The following is an 18,991-nucleotide window of genomic DNA, read 5'->3' as shown; positions in this document are numbered from 1 at the left end:
TCCTCCCTCCTTTTTCCTTTCTTCTTTTTTTAAAACTTTTATTTTGAGACAAGATCTTGTGAAGTCGCTAAATTGCCCCGGCCAATGGTTTTCTCATGGTTACGGGGGCGGGGGGGAGGTGGTCCCTGGGTCTTCAGCTGCAGCTCTCGTACCTTGTCCACATCTGTCCACCTGATTGCCTCTGACTGAGCGTCCCCCCCACTTCCTTCCCCTTGCTGTGCTTGTGGGGAGGCGCTGTGCCCCGCCCACACCAGGGATGCCCTGCCCACACCAGGGACTCTAGCTGAGTGGCTCCTGATGCTGTCTGTCTGTCTGTCTGCTTGTCTGTTTGCCTGCCTGTCTGTTGGTCTGTTTGTCTGTCATATATAACTCCGCCACGTGTTTCTCCCAGTGCAGATTCCAGGGTGTTTACCTCACACCTGGGTAATAATTCAGCGCCACCTTATTTATTCTCAGATTGTTCCAGCTCTGGCTGCTCAGAGCTCCTCCATCTGGCTCCTGTGTCCCGGACACACCTGCCATTGTGTGTGTGACATGTTAAAGCCCTGTCCTTACCTTGTGGCACTACAGATGCTCCAGGCTTGGGGTGTGCGTCTCCTTCCCCGGCCTCACACTCAGCCCTTCACCAGGGATCTCCATTCCTTTGCTGCGAAGGACTGCAGTCTGGGCTCCGGGTGTCCTTGTGGTGACGGCACCTTTGCATCTGTCAGCAGACAGAGCTGGAACAGCTGTGCGCATGTATATTCCTGCAAATATTTGTGTATCGGCCCGTGTGTGTCGGAGTTAAACTGGGCATAAGCTTGCCTGGATGTCTCACATTCTGACCCTTGCCGGCCACCATCCCCTGCTGCGGCAGGGCCAGCCCTGGGGACGCGTGGAGCAAGTCCTGGGAGCACACATGCGCAGATGCATGTAGGTACCCACGAGCCCCTCTTGCAGACGTGCCCAGGCCTGCTTCCCTGGGAGATGCTGCTCTTCTTGGTTCTGCCCTGCCAGGCAGGTCCCATGAAGGGGCCAATTTGAAACATCTGAGGCCAGCTGCCCTGGGTCTTGGTGGAAAGATGATTGAATGTAGTAGCATCCTTTCTTTCTTTCTTTTTTTTTTTTTTGGTGACAGGGTCTTGCTGTATAGCCCAGGCTGGCCTCAAACTCACAGCAATCTCCTGCCTCAGCTTCCCAAGTGCTGGGATTCCACGCATGTGCCACCACACCCGGCTCTAGTGTAGCCTTCTTAGGCCCTAACTATGCACCTCCTGTTTGAGCTCTGTGAGGTGGGGGCTGTGCTTCAGGTGGTGGGGCTCCCCCTCATGGGGGCCTTGTTCAGGAGAGTCGGGGAACCATGAGGGTGTCGCGGTGCTTGGGGGACCTCGTCCTCCTCATGGCCCCCATGGTGTCTGTCTGTGTAATGGGATCAGTGGTGCTTGGTGGGCGGGGAACAGGGGAAGAGGGGGGCATTTTCCAGGGCTGCTCGGTGCCTGCAGACCTCCGCCCTAAGTGGGAATCCCCTGCCCTTGTCACATCACATGATCCCGGGGGTGCACATGGGCAGAGGTGGTTTGTGGCATGGAGCAGGTGTCGGATGATGAGACTGGGCTCCCCTCTTTATCGGGAAGTAGGTAAGAGGCCTGAGCTGCATCCCCATCAGTTCGTCCATACGTGAGACAGGTGTGTGGGAGCCCAGGTAAAGGCCCAGAAACTTAGCAAGATTGGGAGGAAGAAGCTGCAGCCACAGAAGGGGAAGGCAAGGCCTCACAGGCAGGAACGTGGCTGGGGTGGGGACCAGAGGGGGAGTGAGTGCTGTCCCGGGGACGGTGGCTGCAGGGGTGGGGTGTAGACCACTTCCAGACAGGCCAGAGCTGGCTCCGCTGCTCTAGTTGGCCAAGTAGGGGGAACAAGGTCTCCTCTGCCCCAGGTCCTGAGGCGCCTGGGGAGGAAGGGGTGGCCCCCAGGCTGGTCAGCCGGTCTGACAGACAGAGGCACCAGCTGTTCCCCCTCTGACCCCCTTTCCCACTCCGCAATCTGAGTCCATTGTGTTCTGGGAGGAAGCCAGGAGAGAAAGGAAGTGAGGCTGTGGACGAATCTCAAAAGCGAGATTATGTTGTTCTTAATTATAGGTTTTATTTTGAGGGCTGGGGTCCGCCTGCCTTTCACGTTCCTTGGGAAGGGGCTGGTGACTTCCTGTGAAGGCCTCGTCAGCTTAGCTCGTGGCCCCTTCCGGACCATATGGTGCCTGATGACTCCCATTGGAGCTCATCTGCCTCATCTAACTAGACAGTGCACCTTGTTGTCTGGAGAGACCCTCCTGCCTCAGTCTCCCCACCCTCAGCCCCTGCTCTTGTCCTGCGTTGGGGCTGTGGACACCTTTCTAGTGCTGTGCGTGGTGGCCCTGACATCCTCCAGCTTGTGCAGAGGACATGGGGTCCCTGAAGTCTGTCCACTCAGCACTTGGATCCAGACACACAGCCTGTAGCCTGCAGCACTGGGCTCTGCTCTGGTGTTTGGCCCAGGGCAGGTTCCCTCAGGAGCCCCCAGAGCAGCCTGCCTAGCTTTTACGCCTCGTGGCGGTCAGGTGCCACGCGGCCTCCCGAGGTGTGTGTTCTGCTCTGAGGCTGTGACCCGCTCCTCTTACAGCCCAGAGTCCGGAACATCACCAACTGCTGGACTGGGCTTCCTCTGGCTGAGCTTCCTACCCGAATTCTCCTAGGGCCAAGGCCATGGGCGTGGTCCACATCACTTGTGTGCTCATCCTGGATGTTTCTAAGGACAAATACATGCAGAGAGGACGTGGCACATAGCACTTGTGTGAGCACTGTGGGTGCTGTGCTGGGGGGTGCAGGGGGACACACTTGTCCCTCCTTCGGTGAACCCAGATGCATCCCCAGTGGTGGGAAGGCTCGGGGCGGCTTGGCCGTCTGATTTTGCACGTCCAATCTGGGAGGGCTTTGGGGCCGTTTGCGGGTGAGCCAGGCGGCAGATGTGGACGAGGGAGAAGTGCCGGCCGGGGCTGGGACTCACAAGGGGTGGCACGCAGGCTGGTGTTTAGCCTTGCGCCCTGAGCGGTGCACTCCCACAGCAGAAGCTCCTGCACTGCGGTGATTCCAGCTCAGAACTGTGGGGCAGCCGGCGGGGCGGGCCTGGACTTAGCAAAGCAGGTTCTCTGCCCCGGAGCCAGCTGTGGGAGTAGCGAGGGTGTCACGCTAGGCGGGACGTCACCTCCAAGGACCCGGTCACGAGAGGGATGAGGGAAGGGAAGTCAGCAAGAATGACAGTGTAAGAGCACGGCTCTGTGAGAGGCAGAACAGCCCTGCCAGCAGTATGTTGAGGTCACTGAGGTCGCCGGCACAGTGAGTGACTGAGGGCACTTAGCATATCCTAACGGCCTCGCTGGTGGTTCATGGGGAAAGCTGGGCCCAAAACCTGTGCGCTCCACGACCGCAGCTCAGGAAAAAGCATCAAAAGGGTGGTGTTCAGTCACGGGAAGGTGTTCATGTCACACGGAGGGGTCAGGTCACAGCGAGGTTAAGAGTGGCGCAGAGATAGCAGGATCACAGTCAGGTGTTCGGGTCACAGATGTTCAAGGTGACTGGGAAGTGTCAGGGTCACAATTAGATGTTCAGGTCACAGTGAGATGTACAGAATTGCATGGAAAGGTTCAGGTCACAGTGAATTAGTTGCTCAGAGTCATCTGGAAATGCAGACATTCAGGGCTACAATGAGATAGATGTTCGGGGTCATTTTGTAGGTTTGTTGTCATCGTAGAGGTGTCAGGGTCACCGTGATCATGTTCAGGGCTGTGGGAAACCATTCCATTGGCCACTCTGCCACCTCCTCCCCTCCTAGATGATTACCTTCCCATGGGGGGTTGTGACATCCAGGAAAGACAGCGCCCTAACCCCGCCAGTGTGTGGTGTTGGTGTCGGCCCCTCTGGGTCGGCTGAACCTGAGTCTGGGGGTTCTGGCAGAGGCTGGCCATTCGCTGAGGCTGGGGCCCTGCAGATCCGTGGTCATTGTCCTTACTCCTGGTCACCACTTTGAAAATGACTTCAGTGTATTTCTAGAGTACGTCTGACTGTTGACTGGAGAATATTTTCAGCCCCCTGCTGGACAGATCCTTGAGGTGTAGAAAAGTAAACCGAGGCACAATAGAATTTCTAAAGAGTTTGTTTGTGTCGATACAATTCATGAGCGTGGAATCACGGAACCAAAAGAGGTTAATGTACTGATGTCTAAGCGTTGGGTACACTTGTTTATAGGGTGATGACTGAAGAAGTAAAATCAATAGTTACGGTTACGCCGATTATTCCCTCCTTACACATAGGTAAGTTTAGTGGCTGCTTCCATTGGTTAAGCTTACTCCCTTGTTTTTAATGTTGGCATTTGCAAGGAACCGCTCACATTAAGGTTGGCCCGTGTTTGCAAATCCGCTCAGGTTAAGGTCACTTGTGAGGTCTCTGCACGTTTGGTGTCCTCTGCTAGGGGCCAAGTGGAGGAAAACCGCTCAGCTTGGCAGCCAGGAAGCAGGGAGCGGGGGCTGGGGCCGGAGGAGAAGCCAGGGACCAACTCGAGTGCCCCAGGTCCTGCTGCTGTGGTTCGGTCCCTCTGAGCAGGCCCCGTTTCTTGTTTTCCTCATCTCCCAGTGATGCCCCTGAATGCTCCATTCCCCAGAAGATGAAGATGCTGGTGAAGTCACAGCCCTCATGATCCAGTCACTTCCCAAAGGCTGTCACTTGGCCTTTGGGGACATTTCTTATTCAGTTCATGACAGGGACTTCAGGCCTGGCTGTCGTTTCAGTGTACTTTAACAGAGGTCATTCCAGACACCTCAAGTTAGAAGGTGCCCGAATCCTTCTCTGCTGTCCAACTCTGTCCTCTCTCCACTTACCGTCCTAGTGCTCCCTGGCTCAGCACCCAGGGGTGCCGTACACTACCAGGTCTTATGTGCAGGCTGCCAGAGACCCCTGCTGTCCCTGTGGCTCCTCTCCATCAGGGTTGTCTCCTCTGTCTTAGTTACTTTCCTGTTGTTGCTGAGACAAAATACCCGACGCCCAAAGTTAAAGAGGGAAAGGTTTACTTGGCTCGCAGTCTGTGGAGGCTTTAGTCTGTAATCAGCTGGCTCCAAGGCAGGCTGGCCTGGCAGAGGAGCAACAGTGCATGGTGGCAGAAAAGAGAAAAAGGAACAAGAGCAAGAAGGGGAGGAGGAGGCAAGAAGGGCATCCTCTTTCCCTCCCTTATGTTATATACAAGCTTCTAGCTCCAGGGCGGGTGCAGCACTCACACCCATAATCCCAGCAGTGGATCCTGGATCAATCACAAACTCTGGAAGCCCACCCCATGACTGCATGAAGCTTTGGGGGGACATCCAGGCGCAAACCATGACACCCTCTCCCTCAGGAGTTCTGTCATTAGAGCCCTACCCTACCTGCTCTGCTTCAAGAATATGTGTGCAGTCCTGTCTGGGGCATTTGTGGGAGGTCTGCAAGGGCTGGTGACATTTGGAACTGCAGGTTCTCGTTTCCTGGGGCAGAGGTGGAAATACTGAGTTTAGTCAGATGAAGAAATCCTCTGTTTCTGCAGCTGATGGGGAAGGATTCTGTTTCACACAGCGCCTGTGGCCTGCGTTGGGTGGGGTGGGTGTTCCCTGCCGACTTCTCATGGTCCTGTGTGGCTCTTGAGAAGTGTCTGTCTAGCTCTGTACCTGTGGCCTGGGACGTCGGGATCAGACTAGAGCAGGAGTCCTGCTGGGCCGGCAGTCAGGGCTGATGCCTGGGGCTGAGCCTCATCCTGGGCCACTGCATCTGGCCATGTGACCAGGCAGCGTGTCCTCCTAGCCATGGCCGGGTCCTGTGGATTCTGTTCTCAGTCCTGTGAGGGCTTGGCTGTAGCTGGTTCAGGACCAGGAAATCAGAAATGCTACATTCCTGGGGTTCTGTCTCCGTTCCCCGCCAGTGGAGATTGAAGCCAGGACCTTTGCCCTGAGCTGTACCTCTACCTCTTCTGTACTTTTTATCTTTTAATTTTGAGACAGGGTCTTGCAGAGCTTCCCAGGCTAATTGAGATTCTCTGCTCCCAGAGTGCGGGATTATTGGGTGTGCGCCGCCACTCCTGGGTTGGGATCTGGTTGTTACCAAAGCAGCAGTGTCCCTTCTGGCCAGGCCTTCACAGCTGGCCCCAGGGCCCCACATGGACAAATCTCCAGACACCGTGTCTCCTCGCGGTGGGCTGGAGTCTGCTTCATGTAAAGTCAATCCACCTGGGGTTTACTTTAGTCAGTTCACTTTCCCTGAGCCTCCCTGGAATGTTCCACGAGCCTCTGAGCATAGTCGCTCTTCCCGCTGTTACTGTCTAGGAGGAGCTTCAGGAACAGAAATGGTTGCTGCCCAGTGCTGGAGGCTGGACGTCCAGGCTGGTTTCTTCCACATCCTCAGCTTATAGACCATCTTCTCCCTGTGCCCTTGTTCTGATATCCTATTCTTATAGGCCATCAGTGAGACTGGATCAGGGCCGGCCTAATGACCTCATTTCAGTACCGTATTAAAGGCCCTGTGTGTAAATAGCATCACACTCTGAGGTCCTGGGGTTAAGACTTCCACATATGAATTTGGGGGGACAAACTTCAACCCACAATGCTAGCCTTGGATTCCACTCAACTCCTGCCACCACACGGGATGGACGTGCGCGTGTCTGCACCTGTGCCCAGCCTGGGGCCTCCTGTGCTGTGGGTCTGGGAGGCTCTGGCCTCTTGGGTTGATGTGGGGTCTTTCGGGGGTCTTTGCATGCTCCCTGGAGGCTGTGTCCCTCCTGCACCTACCCACCCAAGACCGCATACTGTATCTGCTTTGTCCGTGCAGCTTGGGGCCAACGCGCTGCTCTTCGTGAGCGTGAACATGTACGGTGTGTTCGTGCGCATTGTGACGGAGCGCTCTCAGAGGAAGGCCTTCCTGCAGGCCCGGGGCTGCATCGAGGACCGCCTGCGGCTGGAGGATGAGAATGAGAAGCAGGTAAGGGTGTGGGTGAGCCGCCGATGGCAGCTGGGATGGCTTTCCCCGGCCTGGGCTTCCCGCTCCCTGGCAGGGGCTGTGACTCAGGTGTCACTCTGTGGGCGGGGCCTGGACAGACCGATGGGCCTGTGTGCCCTGCAGGTGCTGAGCTGCTCATCAGCCATGGATGGTGACAGGGTGGCATTGAGTGCTTGTCTTTTGGGTGCAGCTGGACAGGCTCCCCCGGCCTCGGGAGGGCCGGGCAGATCCTGGCCACCCTTAGGAGCGTGTGAATCTGTGACCTGCTCTGACCTGCTGGTGAGGCGTCACCATTCTTGGCTCAGTGTAGCCGACCCAGGACACGTTGCTGTTTCCGGGGTGCCTAGGAGTTGAAGGGGGTCTCCTGGCACAGTGGCAGCCTCTGCAGTGCCCTCAATGGGCTCCTCGCTGTGCCTGACAGGAAGTGCCCGTGGCTAGCACATCCCTGTGCGTCCTTGTCTGCTGCTCAGGGCGGGGAAGAAGCTCTCAACTGCCTTCTGCTTTTGTTGTAAATTGGATATGTTATTCCACACACTGTTCTCTGAACACACGCACCATTTCGTTTCATGTGTAGACACTGCAGTGAAACCGAGCGTTTGTGTCCTAGTAGAAGTGAGGTGCGGTGGAGAAGTGCCGCCGTCCCTGTGCGCTGGCGAGTGTGTGGGTATGCGCGTGGCTGTGCGGGGCAGTGCGTGGGTTGTGTGCATGTGTGTGCACTTGGAGTGCGCGTGTGAGTCTGTGCACATCTGCATAGATCACCATGCCTCTCTGTACTTTTTCTTTTATTTTTTTCTTCCTATACCCATATAGATCATTTTATTTTCATTTATTAAGTTTAACTTCAGTTTCTGATTCACATGTATTAGTTGAATACAGCAATGTGTGCATTAGGAATATTAATGAGGCACAGTGTGATATTTCAGCACACTGGGGCGGGGCGGGTGGGCCTTATCAGGTAATTAATTTTTTCTCTCCTTAGCATTATTGCTTTGTGTTTGCAGCCCTTAAGTGACTCTTGGCTGGAACTGCACAGAAATGTAATGTGCTGTTGTAGAACGCACTCCGTCCTCCATACTGTCCCTCCATTCCCTGAGGGGACCTTGGGGGACTTGCCTCGATTCTGGGTGGGGTCTGAGTCATGAGTAGGAGGTGGTAGGGGGGAGGGCAGAGTTCCCGACCCCATCTCCATTCCCTGGTGGGCGAAGCTGGAGAGAGATGGCTCTGAGGTGGCTGCCAGGATGGGTCTGTGCATAGCACACGCACATGCGCTGGGCTGTGTCTGGGTCCCTGACACTAAAGGGAGAGGCCTCCGGACATGTTGGGGATCAAGGCTCAGGTGGGAGCCTGAGTCCAGCACGGAGCTGCACATGGGGGACCTGGTGGGGGATTCTGTCCTCCCTGCCGTGCAGAGAGTGTGGCTCAGGGCACTCGGCAGGCAGGGGCTTGTGCTCAGTCCCTGAGCAGGTCTGGCTGGAGGGCTGAGGATGCACTTCTCCCAGCGACATGCCAGATACACACAGGCTGCGCCCTGTGGCCAGCACTGAGCTCTTGGGCCTGCGGGTAGCGGGGTGTGGGGCTGCTGTTCTGAGATGCAGACCCCCTGCTTTAAAAACCCTTTATTGGGTGGGGATGTAGCTCAGCGGCACAGCGCCTGGCAAACGCGAGGTCGTGAGTTTGATTCCCGGTACTAAGAAATAAAAACATAAAAAAAAAAGCCCCTGATCCTGTCCCAAGGACTCGATGGGACACAGGCATCTTGGAAATGGCAAACTCCTGCCCAGTGACCCCTGGCAGGGTTGGAAGTGGTGGCTGCAGGGCTCCAGTCGTCCTCCTCTCTGTTCACAAATCAGAGGCATCCGCCAGTGCCAAAATTGCTTGTGCTCCAGGCCGAGCTACTTCTCACTCAGTAGAAGGATGCACCACCCCCAAGCCCTGGGGACAACCTCCTTGTGTCCCAGGTGACAACCTCTGTCACCAGACAGGGTCCTAAACCCACCCTACCCATACAGTTAAGCTGCAGGTTCGCTGACTCCCACAGTAGAAGCCAGTAAGAGGCATAAAGGGATTTATTAAGCAGGAATTTAAAGTGCGCACTCAAAGAAATAGAATTCAGGCTCTCCAGAGACAGAAGTGCATTATGATCTGGAGCTGGGAATATTCTGAGCTGGGAATACTTAAGGCGTCTGGGGTGTCTTCAAGCTGGGCGAACTAGGAAGTGTGTTCTCCGGTCTGACCGGTTACCCATCGGCAGGCCGTGTGAGAATGCAAGCTGTCTGCATGCGCTTGAAGCTGAGATCTGCTGTCCATTAATACTGCTGCTTCCTTGAGGATAACCACAGTTTTCAGATGAAAAGAGACAGTCTATGCACGGATGAAAAGGCCAATTTTCAGGTGAAAGGAAATTGCCCAGATTTATTGTGTCTTGGGAGAAGAGAGAAAACAGTTTAAACTGGGCTTATGTCTTGAAGCTGTAGGTTTTCTTAAAATACAATTTTAAAATTCTGAGTTTTTCTCGTCTCCTTTCTACTTATCCTTATTTCACAGCCTACCTTGGTGCTGATTGGGATTTACCACCTGGGACCACGCTGAGTGTTCTGTGTCTCGGTACCTCTCATTTCTGCAGCATCTGCATGGTGGACGGGATGTTTATATAGGATCCTTCACCCTCCGATTATTCAGTGCCCATAGCTGGCTATGTTGGGGTCCAGCCTGGCTTCCGCTGAGGTGGCCTGGTCTGACTGCCCACATTGTCTTGGGCTGGGAGTTCTCTGGCAAGGACATGAAAGGAAATAGAAAATTATTTATCCTGAGCCAAATATGAGTGACTGTGGCCTAGGAATGTGGATTCAGGTTATCCTGAGTGATGGACGTGTTCTGCCGTGGAAGGGGTTACATGAGCTCTATAGCCACAGAATAAAGAAGGTCAGAAATCAACTGGGTGTGGTGGCACATGTCTATCCCCAGCAGTCTGGGAGACTGAGGCAGGAGGATCACAAGTTTAAGCCCAGCCTGGGCAACTTAACAACTTAGTGAGTTCCTGTCTCAAAATAAAAAATAAGAAAGGACAAGGGATATAGCTGTGTGCAAAGGCTGTGTATTCAATCCCAGGACTGTGAAAAGAAAGTCAGAAATCAAGGCATCTAACACATGCCTTGGTAGGGGAGGTTGGCCCCAGTATGTTTGCTGTGGGTTTCAGATGTTATCTGACAGCGTCCTTGGATTTGGGGTTGTTGAAGGTGTGAGCTCTGCTAATCCGAGCTGAACATTCTGAGAGGGTCACCTAATGAGCATGAGGCTGTTAGGTCCCTTGTAAAGGTTAAAAGTAGGTGGCTGATTTTCTAAAAGCTCTCAGATATCCCAAGATAATTTTGGTTCTGGACCTGCAACATTCCATCTGTGCATCATCATGATGACAGGATTAGCCAGGTCATGCAGTCCACTGGATGCCTAACCCCAGGGAGGCTTCTTCAGAGAACGCTAGCCTCCATGTGTGTAAGGAGGAGCCTTAGAATCGCTCCCTGCATCCTCTTGGGACCTTCTTGGGATGGCCTTAGCACTCGAGGGGCTGGGAAGGAGGATGGGGACAGGGTGCGATACTTACTATACTTCTAGAAGATTCTGTACTCTACTCCTCGGAAACATACCTGAATTTTCAGCGTGCCTGAGGCTGATTCCTTTGGAAGTGGTCCCATGAAAACTGGGTCTCCCAAAGTGGAAGAATGAAATCATGGACAAGAAGGAATCAGTAAACAGGAGTGTTTATTGGAATTATAAGAAGAAAGAAAGCTCCTGGTTGTCAGGAGGGGGTCCCCAAAGCGGGTTGGCCAGGGAAGCGCTTTGTCTAGGGTCTTTTGGTATAAGCAGAGCATGGGAATTTGCTCAGTGTCCAGTGTCCTATCATAGGTAGCCCTGTGGGATTAAAATAACCAGTTGAGACTCAGGCTTTCTAATGCAGAGTTCTAAAGAAAAGCCAGTTTTTTAGTGTCTTTGAATTCAGCCCAGCTCCCAGCCCAGATGTCGGAAGGGATGGTTAACTCGGTGGGATCCATTCCACCCGAAGAGTTTCTTTCCTGGGCGTCAGAGGCCTTAACCGCATATTCTTATCTTAACTCTTGCGGTTTTTCTCATATTTGTTTTTATGTGTCTGAGCTTAGCTACCACATTTCCCTGAAAATAAAACTGGGTCTTAAATTAACTTTTGCTCCAAAAGTTGTAATAGGGCTTATTTTCAGGGACTATCTTATTTTTTATGTACGACAGTCTACATTTATTCACGAACAACACTCCATGTTTATTCATGTATTCATGTACAAAAGTCTACATTTATTCATGTACAAAAATCCACATTTATTCAAATACAGTCGTGTCATCTGGAACATCATCATAATTCAATCTGTCCTGTGCACTAACAGACATACTAAATGCATCTGTCTAGCTGCTGTTCTTGACTGGAGCTTATTTGGGCTAGGGGTTATATTATGAGCATCTTGAAAAGCCATACTAGGGCTTATTTTCCTGTTACGTCTTATTTTCAAGGAAATAGAATACCTATATGGCTTGAGTTAGCTCTTAGCTTGGTGTATCCACCGTTTTCTCTGTAAAGCTGACCAGCCTGAGTCCGTCTTAAGCCTGGTTCTTTGCTAGCTGCCTACCAGTATGTATAAACAGCTAAGCTGCCTCTTACAGAATTTGGATTTGCTCTAATGACCTCACCTACCACCCAAACAAAGCTCGAACACTGGCCCTGACTTGGTTTCCTGCTGTATGTAAAGGAAGGATCAGGAAGAGAACTTTTTGATTGGTTGTGCCCACATGCAAATGAAGGATGCTGAAGAAAGCATCTTCTGATTGGTCCTGCAAACAGCAGCACACATTCAAATGAAGAATTGAAAGCAGCCTTTTTCTGATTGGTTCTGTGTCCAGTGATGAAGGCATCACCATGTAGGGAGTGTCCCTCTCTTTGGGAGTGTTCCTCACCCTGAGTCTCTCTCCCTCTGGGGTGTCCCTCACCCTGTTGCCGTCTTAGTGGGACCTCCCTCTGGCCTGGGCTCTGCATATCTGTCTCCATGTGGAGGGGTCCGAGCCTGTGGCAGCTATAGCCTGAGGGGTCCTGGGTCTCTGCTGCCCCTGGTAGCTTCGTGCTGCTCCCTGATGCATTGGGTCGTGCCATTGTGTCACTCATGCATCAGAACTTGCCCCATAGAGGCCAAGGATCAGGAGGCACCGTAGTCCATCCCAGGGCCTGTGGGGTTTGTGGAGGTGCCAGCCATTTGCTTAACTGCTGTGCTCCTCTTCTGTCTGAAGTCTTCATGGTGGTCGGAGATGGTGTCCACTCTGCTGTCTCTGTGTTGCCAGTCAGCCTGGCTGGGTTCTTCTGTTTGGTTCAGGTGGAAATCATGGATCCACAAAGCGCAGCTCCGCTAGCAGTTCCCGCACCAGGTAATGCTGGCTTCCAATAGTTGACACAGCCTGCTGCTGGTCCCGGCCACTGTCCGATGCAGCTTGTACTGGGCGCCGCAGGTCGACTCTGCCGGGAGCTGCCTCTGCCGCTGGTCTCTGTGGGCTGCTGGTCTCTGGAGCTCTTTGGTGTCAGCCGCTCTGAGTGTGTATTCACTCTGCCGCACTTCCCAGGATAAGACCCTACGTGGACTCACAGGACTTTCGGAGCCCACACTACCCGAGAAATAAACCCTGAGCAGGTTTACAGGACACCACAGCGAGTCTCTCTTGTGACAGGGCTGTGGTGCAGTGCTGGGGTCAGCACACGGGAGGGAGCCCTTCTAGACTACGCCCCGGGAGCCTGGGCAGGCTACTTAGGTGGCCGCTGCAGACCTGCTTAGCGAGGGTGAGGGCCGAAGCCGGGGAATCTTCTGGAAGGCCTGCTGAGAATGCTGGGTATGCAAGTAAGGGACCAGATGCCTCCCTTCCTGATCTCAGCTGCTCCCTGGTGCCCTCTCCTTTCTCAAAAAGGCTACAGTGTGGACGGAAGAGGGGGCGCACAAGGCCTGGCTGGCTGCACCCGTGTTAGAGTGGAGGGGCAGGCTGACAGCCAGGGAGGACACTGAAGCAAACCGTCCCAGTCTATGGGGGAGCATGGGGAGCAAAAGGATAGGCATGAGCTGCCGGCCGAGTCATGCCCCTCTACCCCAGTGCAGGGAAAAACAAAAGGGTCAGGTGTTTCTTGTCTGTCTCATCTGGTCCTGCTGGTCCTCCTGGTCCTCCTCTGGTGGCAGAGCCATGACCTGGGAGCTACTAGCACCGAGGAAGCCTGGGTGCGGCTGGGGAGGGAAGGCCTAGAGCCCACTGGGGCTCGGCCCACACTGGCGCTGATTTGGGGTGCATTGGGCTGTGGGCAGCCTGTGATCCAGAGGGAGTGGCCAGGTCTGTAGTCCAGGTCACAGAAGATTGGAGCCCCAGGCCCAGCCTGTCCAGCATGAGGAGGTGAGGTGACCTGTGATAGCACTGGAGACACTTGGCCAGCACTGAGGACCTGGCCGGTGGCTGGGGGAACTTGTTTGGTGGAAGGCAGTCCTGGCCCCGATTTGGATAGAAAGAGTGAGCTGGGAGGGTGTCGGCCGTCAGGGTCAGTAAGGTGTTCGCAAGGACATCACGGCAGGAGAATCAGCTTGGGTGTGACTGACCTGACACAGGGCCTTTAACAAGACCCAAGTTGTACTTCTCACGAGCAGATGACCGCGGGGGTGACCTGGGATAGCCGCAGGGGTCGCTGGATGCCAGTCACAGCTTCCTCAGCCCGGGGTGCTGGGACGGGGCCCATGAAAGGGGTGGCATTAGTGGAAATTGAATTCTCACACTTCAGGAGGCTGGAGTCTGGGACGGGTTCTGAGGCCTCTCTCTGCAGCTGGCTGACGGCCCCTCTGGCTGTGTCCTTGCGGTTGTCCCTGTGGTCACAGCCCTGCTCTGTCTGTCCCGTGCTCTTCTTGTTCAGATGCTAGTGAGGCCAGAGTAGGGCCCACCCTGGTAGCCTCGTTTTATGGAATTACTCCTCCAGGGCTCTGTCCCCAGGATCAGTCACGCCGGGGGCTGGGTGCAGCCTGGGAATTTCAGAGGACACAGATCCGTCCTTAACCCTTGCCCGGCAGTGAGCTCCTGCACACCAGTTGTAAGCCAGGTGCAGGATCTAGTAGGTGGGGAGACTGGCCTGGTGGAGTGTGTGTCCCCAGGACAGCGCCTGTCCCTGTCCCCAGGTGACAGACACTGAGAGGAGAGGGAGCGGTCCTGGCCCTGTGGCGAGTGCATGTGGGCCATGGCTTTCTTCTGGCTTTTTGTGTCCCTCTTGCTCTGACCTGAGCTGTGGTGGACCCCGCAGGCTGTGCGAGTGGGCACCTCATGCACTGTCCCTGAGCCTGGGACCTGCCAGCCCTGTGTGTGGATTTGCCCTCCATCCTCGGGGGTGCCACTGTCCCATCCCCTGAGGGAGACAGCCTGCTCAGGCCTCCCAGGAGGGTTTAGAGAGGACGGTTCCCTCCGGTTTCTCTCCACTGGCCCTTACCGTGGGAGTGAGGGAGGGGGTCCAAGGGGAGTCCTCCCTGGTGTCCAGGGCCAGAGAGGGACACTGGAGACAGACGCTGTCCCCTGGCTTGGAGCTGGCAGAAGGAGGACAGGGTGGCCCTGGCTTGGGGAGCCCAGAGGAGAAAAGCAGCCCTGTGTCCAGTCTGGGTGGCTGGCAGCTGTGGGAGCCCCTGCCACAAGCAAGACTGGACAGCAGGTGAGGGTTGGGGGTGCGAGGGGACATGGCCACCCCTGTGCTGTGCTGTGCTGCCCACCTGTGGGGAGGGCGAAGCGTGCTTCCTTGGGTTGAGAGAGCACAGCTTCCCTGGCGGCTTCCTTCTCCACTCCTCTGTGTTCAATCCTTGCCTCCAGCACCACCTTCCTGCGGCTTCAGAGAGCTCTCCAGGCAGCTGCCTCTTCCCTGGAGGCCCAGCCAGGCCCAAGGCATGCGACCTTTGTCACCCCACACACTGGTAAGAGGTGACACCATGCCACCATGTCTCTGTGGAGGGGTCCCAGAGGAGATGTTGAGAAAGGTCCCCAGCTGCTGAGGAACCAACAGCCATGTCAGGTGCCTGGCACTCAGGTGCTGGCAGCATCTGCCCTGTGGGGTGTGGAGGAGTAGGTACGATCAGGGCTTTGAGAGATGTGTAGGAGTTTGCCAGGCAGAAATAGGGAGGTCACCAGTGTTCATTTTGGGAAAGGATAGCCAGGTCCCTAAGCCTGAGCTCTGCCTCCTACACCATGGAGAAAAGGGGGCAATGGGCTGGAAGGACAGCTCCGTTAAGACTCCTGGAGACCTCAGGGTGTTCACAGCAACCCCCTGCAGTCCCACCCTGCAGTCTTTGCCCGCCAGGGGGCATCGGAAGACCTCCTCGGTTCCTGGGGCTTCCTCCTCTGCCACGCCCACCACCTCCCCAGGAAGGTAGTTCAGGCTCCCTCCCCAAGTGTGAAGTGTGGGTTCTCATCCCTGCCAGGCCCCCAAGCTCCACCTGCCTGGGCCCCCCAGGGCCACACTGCTCCTTGGGTGCCACTGCCAAGTCAGACTTCCAGAGATAGCAAGCAGCTATTTAAAGCGCACACTCAATTTGGTCTCCTAACAAAGTAAATGGAGCAATTCTGAGTTCCCAGTGTGTGGGGAAATTCATCAAGAGAAAGAAATTTTTCACTTAAATAACACAGGGTAGGTTTTTTTTTTAAGCAAGAAATTTTCTTTATTTGTACAGAGCATTATAATCTCAACAGTCATTTATGAACAAACTTTCCACTTAACAAGTTGTGTCAAACTACACTATACACAGAGGAAAATTTTAATCTGCTGTTACGTTCACAGCACCACAGCAGTTGTTACTGATGCTTCATTTTTTAGAAATTTATTTTAAAAATAAAAGAAGGAAAGCTATTAAAGAACAGACATCCTTTTACAAAATAGCATAGGAACAATACAGTCAATACAGAGTTACAGACAAAGTGGTAGGAAATTAACAGTGGTTGTTGTATTGCGTACTGATATCTTCAAAGTGGTTTCTCAGGAAAACCAATAAAGACATGCAAGATTGATGCTTCACTTTAAAAACAGTTTTATTAATTGTTGTTACACCATGAGGTTAAAATGAGAGATTGAAACAGTGAAATGCATTTAAAACTATTCACAGAATTACTCTTATTATAGCTATTATAATAATCTACATTATATAATAACTATATAACCTATAATAATCTAACATTGCATATGTTCATTTTATTTAATAAATATTCGTGTACAATCTTAATTAATCTTAATAACCCTAACCTTACGTATAAATCTTATTAACATGTTGAGTAATCGTTTCATTATATAGAATTATGCAGTAATCCGCTTTTAGGATATTTTCATTACAGTCCAAAGAAATATATGTCCATTAGCAGCTATTCCCTGTCATACCTCAGCCTGAGCCTCACCCAGATCTGGGCACAGGATAATCTTTTTGTCTCTGTGGCGAGCTTCTCCAGACATCTCCAGGGCAAGGAACAGTGTAATAGATGGTGTTTTGTGACTTGCTACTTCCCCTTAGGGTCTACCTAGATCTAAACTCTAGATCTCATGCGTTTGGAAGGTGATGGGTCCCGCTGCCTTGCTGTTAGGGGGCGGGGTCTGGAGTCACAGTGGGCGTAGCCTGGGAGGGTCTGTCTTCTGGCTCCTCCCTGATGCTGTGCTTCCTGACCGCCATGCCTGGAGCAGCTCTGCTCCGCCAGGCCCTTCCACCATGCCACCATTCATGCCGGGACTGAAAGTTCTCAAACATGAGCCAAAATAAACCCCTCCTCAAGTTGCCAGTGTCTGTATGTTTTCTTAGTGACCAAGAAAGTGACTAAGAGAAGGTGTATTGAGATTATAGCACGTATCAGTGCTTTATTCCTTTTCATGGTCAAATATTATTCCACTGTATGGATGGGCCACATTTTGTTTATTCATTCACATCCCATAAATATTTGGGTTGTTTCTACTGTTTGGCCATGAAAAACCATGTGTGCTTGCTGTGGACACACATTTTTATTTCTCTTGAGTGCGTGGAGTTACTGGGCCATGGAGCAACTCTGCAGTTAGCATTTGGAGGAACTCGTTAACCAGGTTGTTTTCCCAAGTGGCCAGACTGTTTTCCATTCCCACCAGGAATGCACAAGGGCTGTTGTCTGCATACTCAGAACCACTCAAAATCTGTTATTTTTTAAGTTTTACTTAAAAAACACACTTTAGATTCACATGAAATTGTAAGAAACAATACAGAGGGATCTCATGTGCCCCTCACCCCATTCTGTGATGGTGACATCTTGCAGAACCGTGGCACCGGGTCACAGCCAGGAGATGGATCTGAGAAGGTTGGGATACAGCACACGCAGCCCCACGACACCCGCTGCCACCGGGTACAAAGCTGCCTTACGGAGCGGCACCACCCATTCGCAAGCCCTCAAACTTCTGTTTCCATAGTTTGTAATTGCCCCGGCGTCATAAAATGGAATCAGACAGGTCTTCAGAGTTTGGGAATTGGTATCATTCTCTGGAGATCCGTCTGGGTGACTGAATATATCAGCTGTTTATTTCTTGCGTTGCGATGCGGTATCCCTTGCTGTGGCCGGGGCACAACTTGTTTAGCCAGTCCCCACCAGAGGACATCTCAGCAGCTTCCAGTTTGGGGCTACTACAAATCAAACCACTATGAATGTCTGTGAAGTGGTTTTCCTGTGAACATAGGTATTAATTTCTCTGGCATGAAAGCCCAGAAGGACAGTTATAGACCCTCCGGTAGTTGCATATTTAATTGATTGGGAAATAGCAAAATGATTTTCCAAAGTGGTTGTACATAACATTCCCAATGATGTGGCTCTTTGCTGCTCAAATTCTCACTGGATTTTTCTTAAGGTTGCTGAGCTTTGAGAATTTCTCGTATGCTCTAGATATGAGTCCTTTGTTGACTGGGTGGTTTGCGAATACTCTGTCCCTGCCCAGAGCTTATCTTTTTGTCCTCTAACAGTGTGTTTTGCTGAACATTTTTAATTTTGATGAGATTTAACTTCCTGATTTTAATTGGTTGTTGGATATTTTGTTCCTTTTTTATTGGCCTAAAGTCAGATCTAAGAACTCTGAGCCTAACCTTAGTTCCTGAACATTTTCTCATGAGTTTTCTTCTAAAAGTTTTATAGTTTATTTTAGGTTAATTTAGGGGAAAGGTGTGAGGTGTAAGTCAGGGTTTATTTTTATGGCTGTGGATATTCCGTTGCTCTAGTATTTGTTGGAAAGACAATCCTTTCTGCACTGAGTGACTCTTGGGCATTTGACAAAAGCCAGTTGGACATATTTATGTGGGTATTATTCTGGGTTTTAGACAGTGGGACAGATTTCAATGTTTTGTGTGTTTATCCTTTTACCAATACACATAGTCTTGATTATTGCTTTGTAAAATAATACAGACTTTTAAGACTGACTAGAATGGTTCTTTCCACATTGTTGGTCTTTTTTTAAAAAAAATGTCAGCCCTTCTTATTCCTTTTCTTTCCATGTAAATTTTAGAATATATATGTCTACATCTACTAGAGATACTGCTGGGATAGTGATAGAACTTGTGTTAAATTGTATATATCTATTTGGAGAGAATTTGCATCTTTATTATACTGACTCTTCTGATCCATGAAAGTATGTCCCTCCATTTATTTGGATTTTTTTTCTGATCTCTTTAATCAGCGTTTTGTAGTCTTTGGTATACAAATTGTATACTTGTTTTGTTAAATCTGTACCCAGGTATTTCAGTTTTCTGAACTGTGGTAAATTGCATAGCATGTACAGTATTTTTAGCATCAGTTTCTCTACGTTCATTGTTAGCCTATAGAAATGCAGCTGAGTTTTGTGTGCTGATTTTGTATCCTGTGGTTTTTTAACTCAGTTATTTGTTCTGGGTGTAGTTAGGCTTTGCTTTGTTTTTGCTTTT

At 52.1% G+C, this 18,991-nt stretch overlaps 1 protein-coding gene across 1 annotated transcript in view; it reads left to right on the top strand.

Annotated features, from left to right (window-relative positions):
* Nucleotides 1-18,991, top strand: part of Adcy1 (adenylate cyclase 1 (brain)) — a gene marked incomplete at its 5' end in the record, with an annotated part of 96,999 nt that overhangs the window by 7,485 nt on the left and 70,523 nt on the right. The window contains 1 exon segment of the mRNA XM_005396644.2: nucleotides 6,849-6,998. Within this exon segment, the coding sequence (XP_005396701.1) occupies nucleotides 6,885-6,998 (114 nt within the window).

Source organism: Chinchilla lanigera, unplaced genomic scaffold, assembly GCF_000276665.1.
Source record: "Chinchilla lanigera isolate Chin_1 unplaced genomic scaffold, ChiLan1.0 scaffold00055, whole genome shotgun sequence".
NCBI classification, from domain to species: domain Eukaryota; kingdom Metazoa; phylum Chordata; class Mammalia; order Rodentia; family Chinchillidae; genus Chinchilla; species Chinchilla lanigera.
Note: the sequence above shows the minus strand (reverse complement) of the source record. Positions and strands in the feature narration are given on the sequence as shown.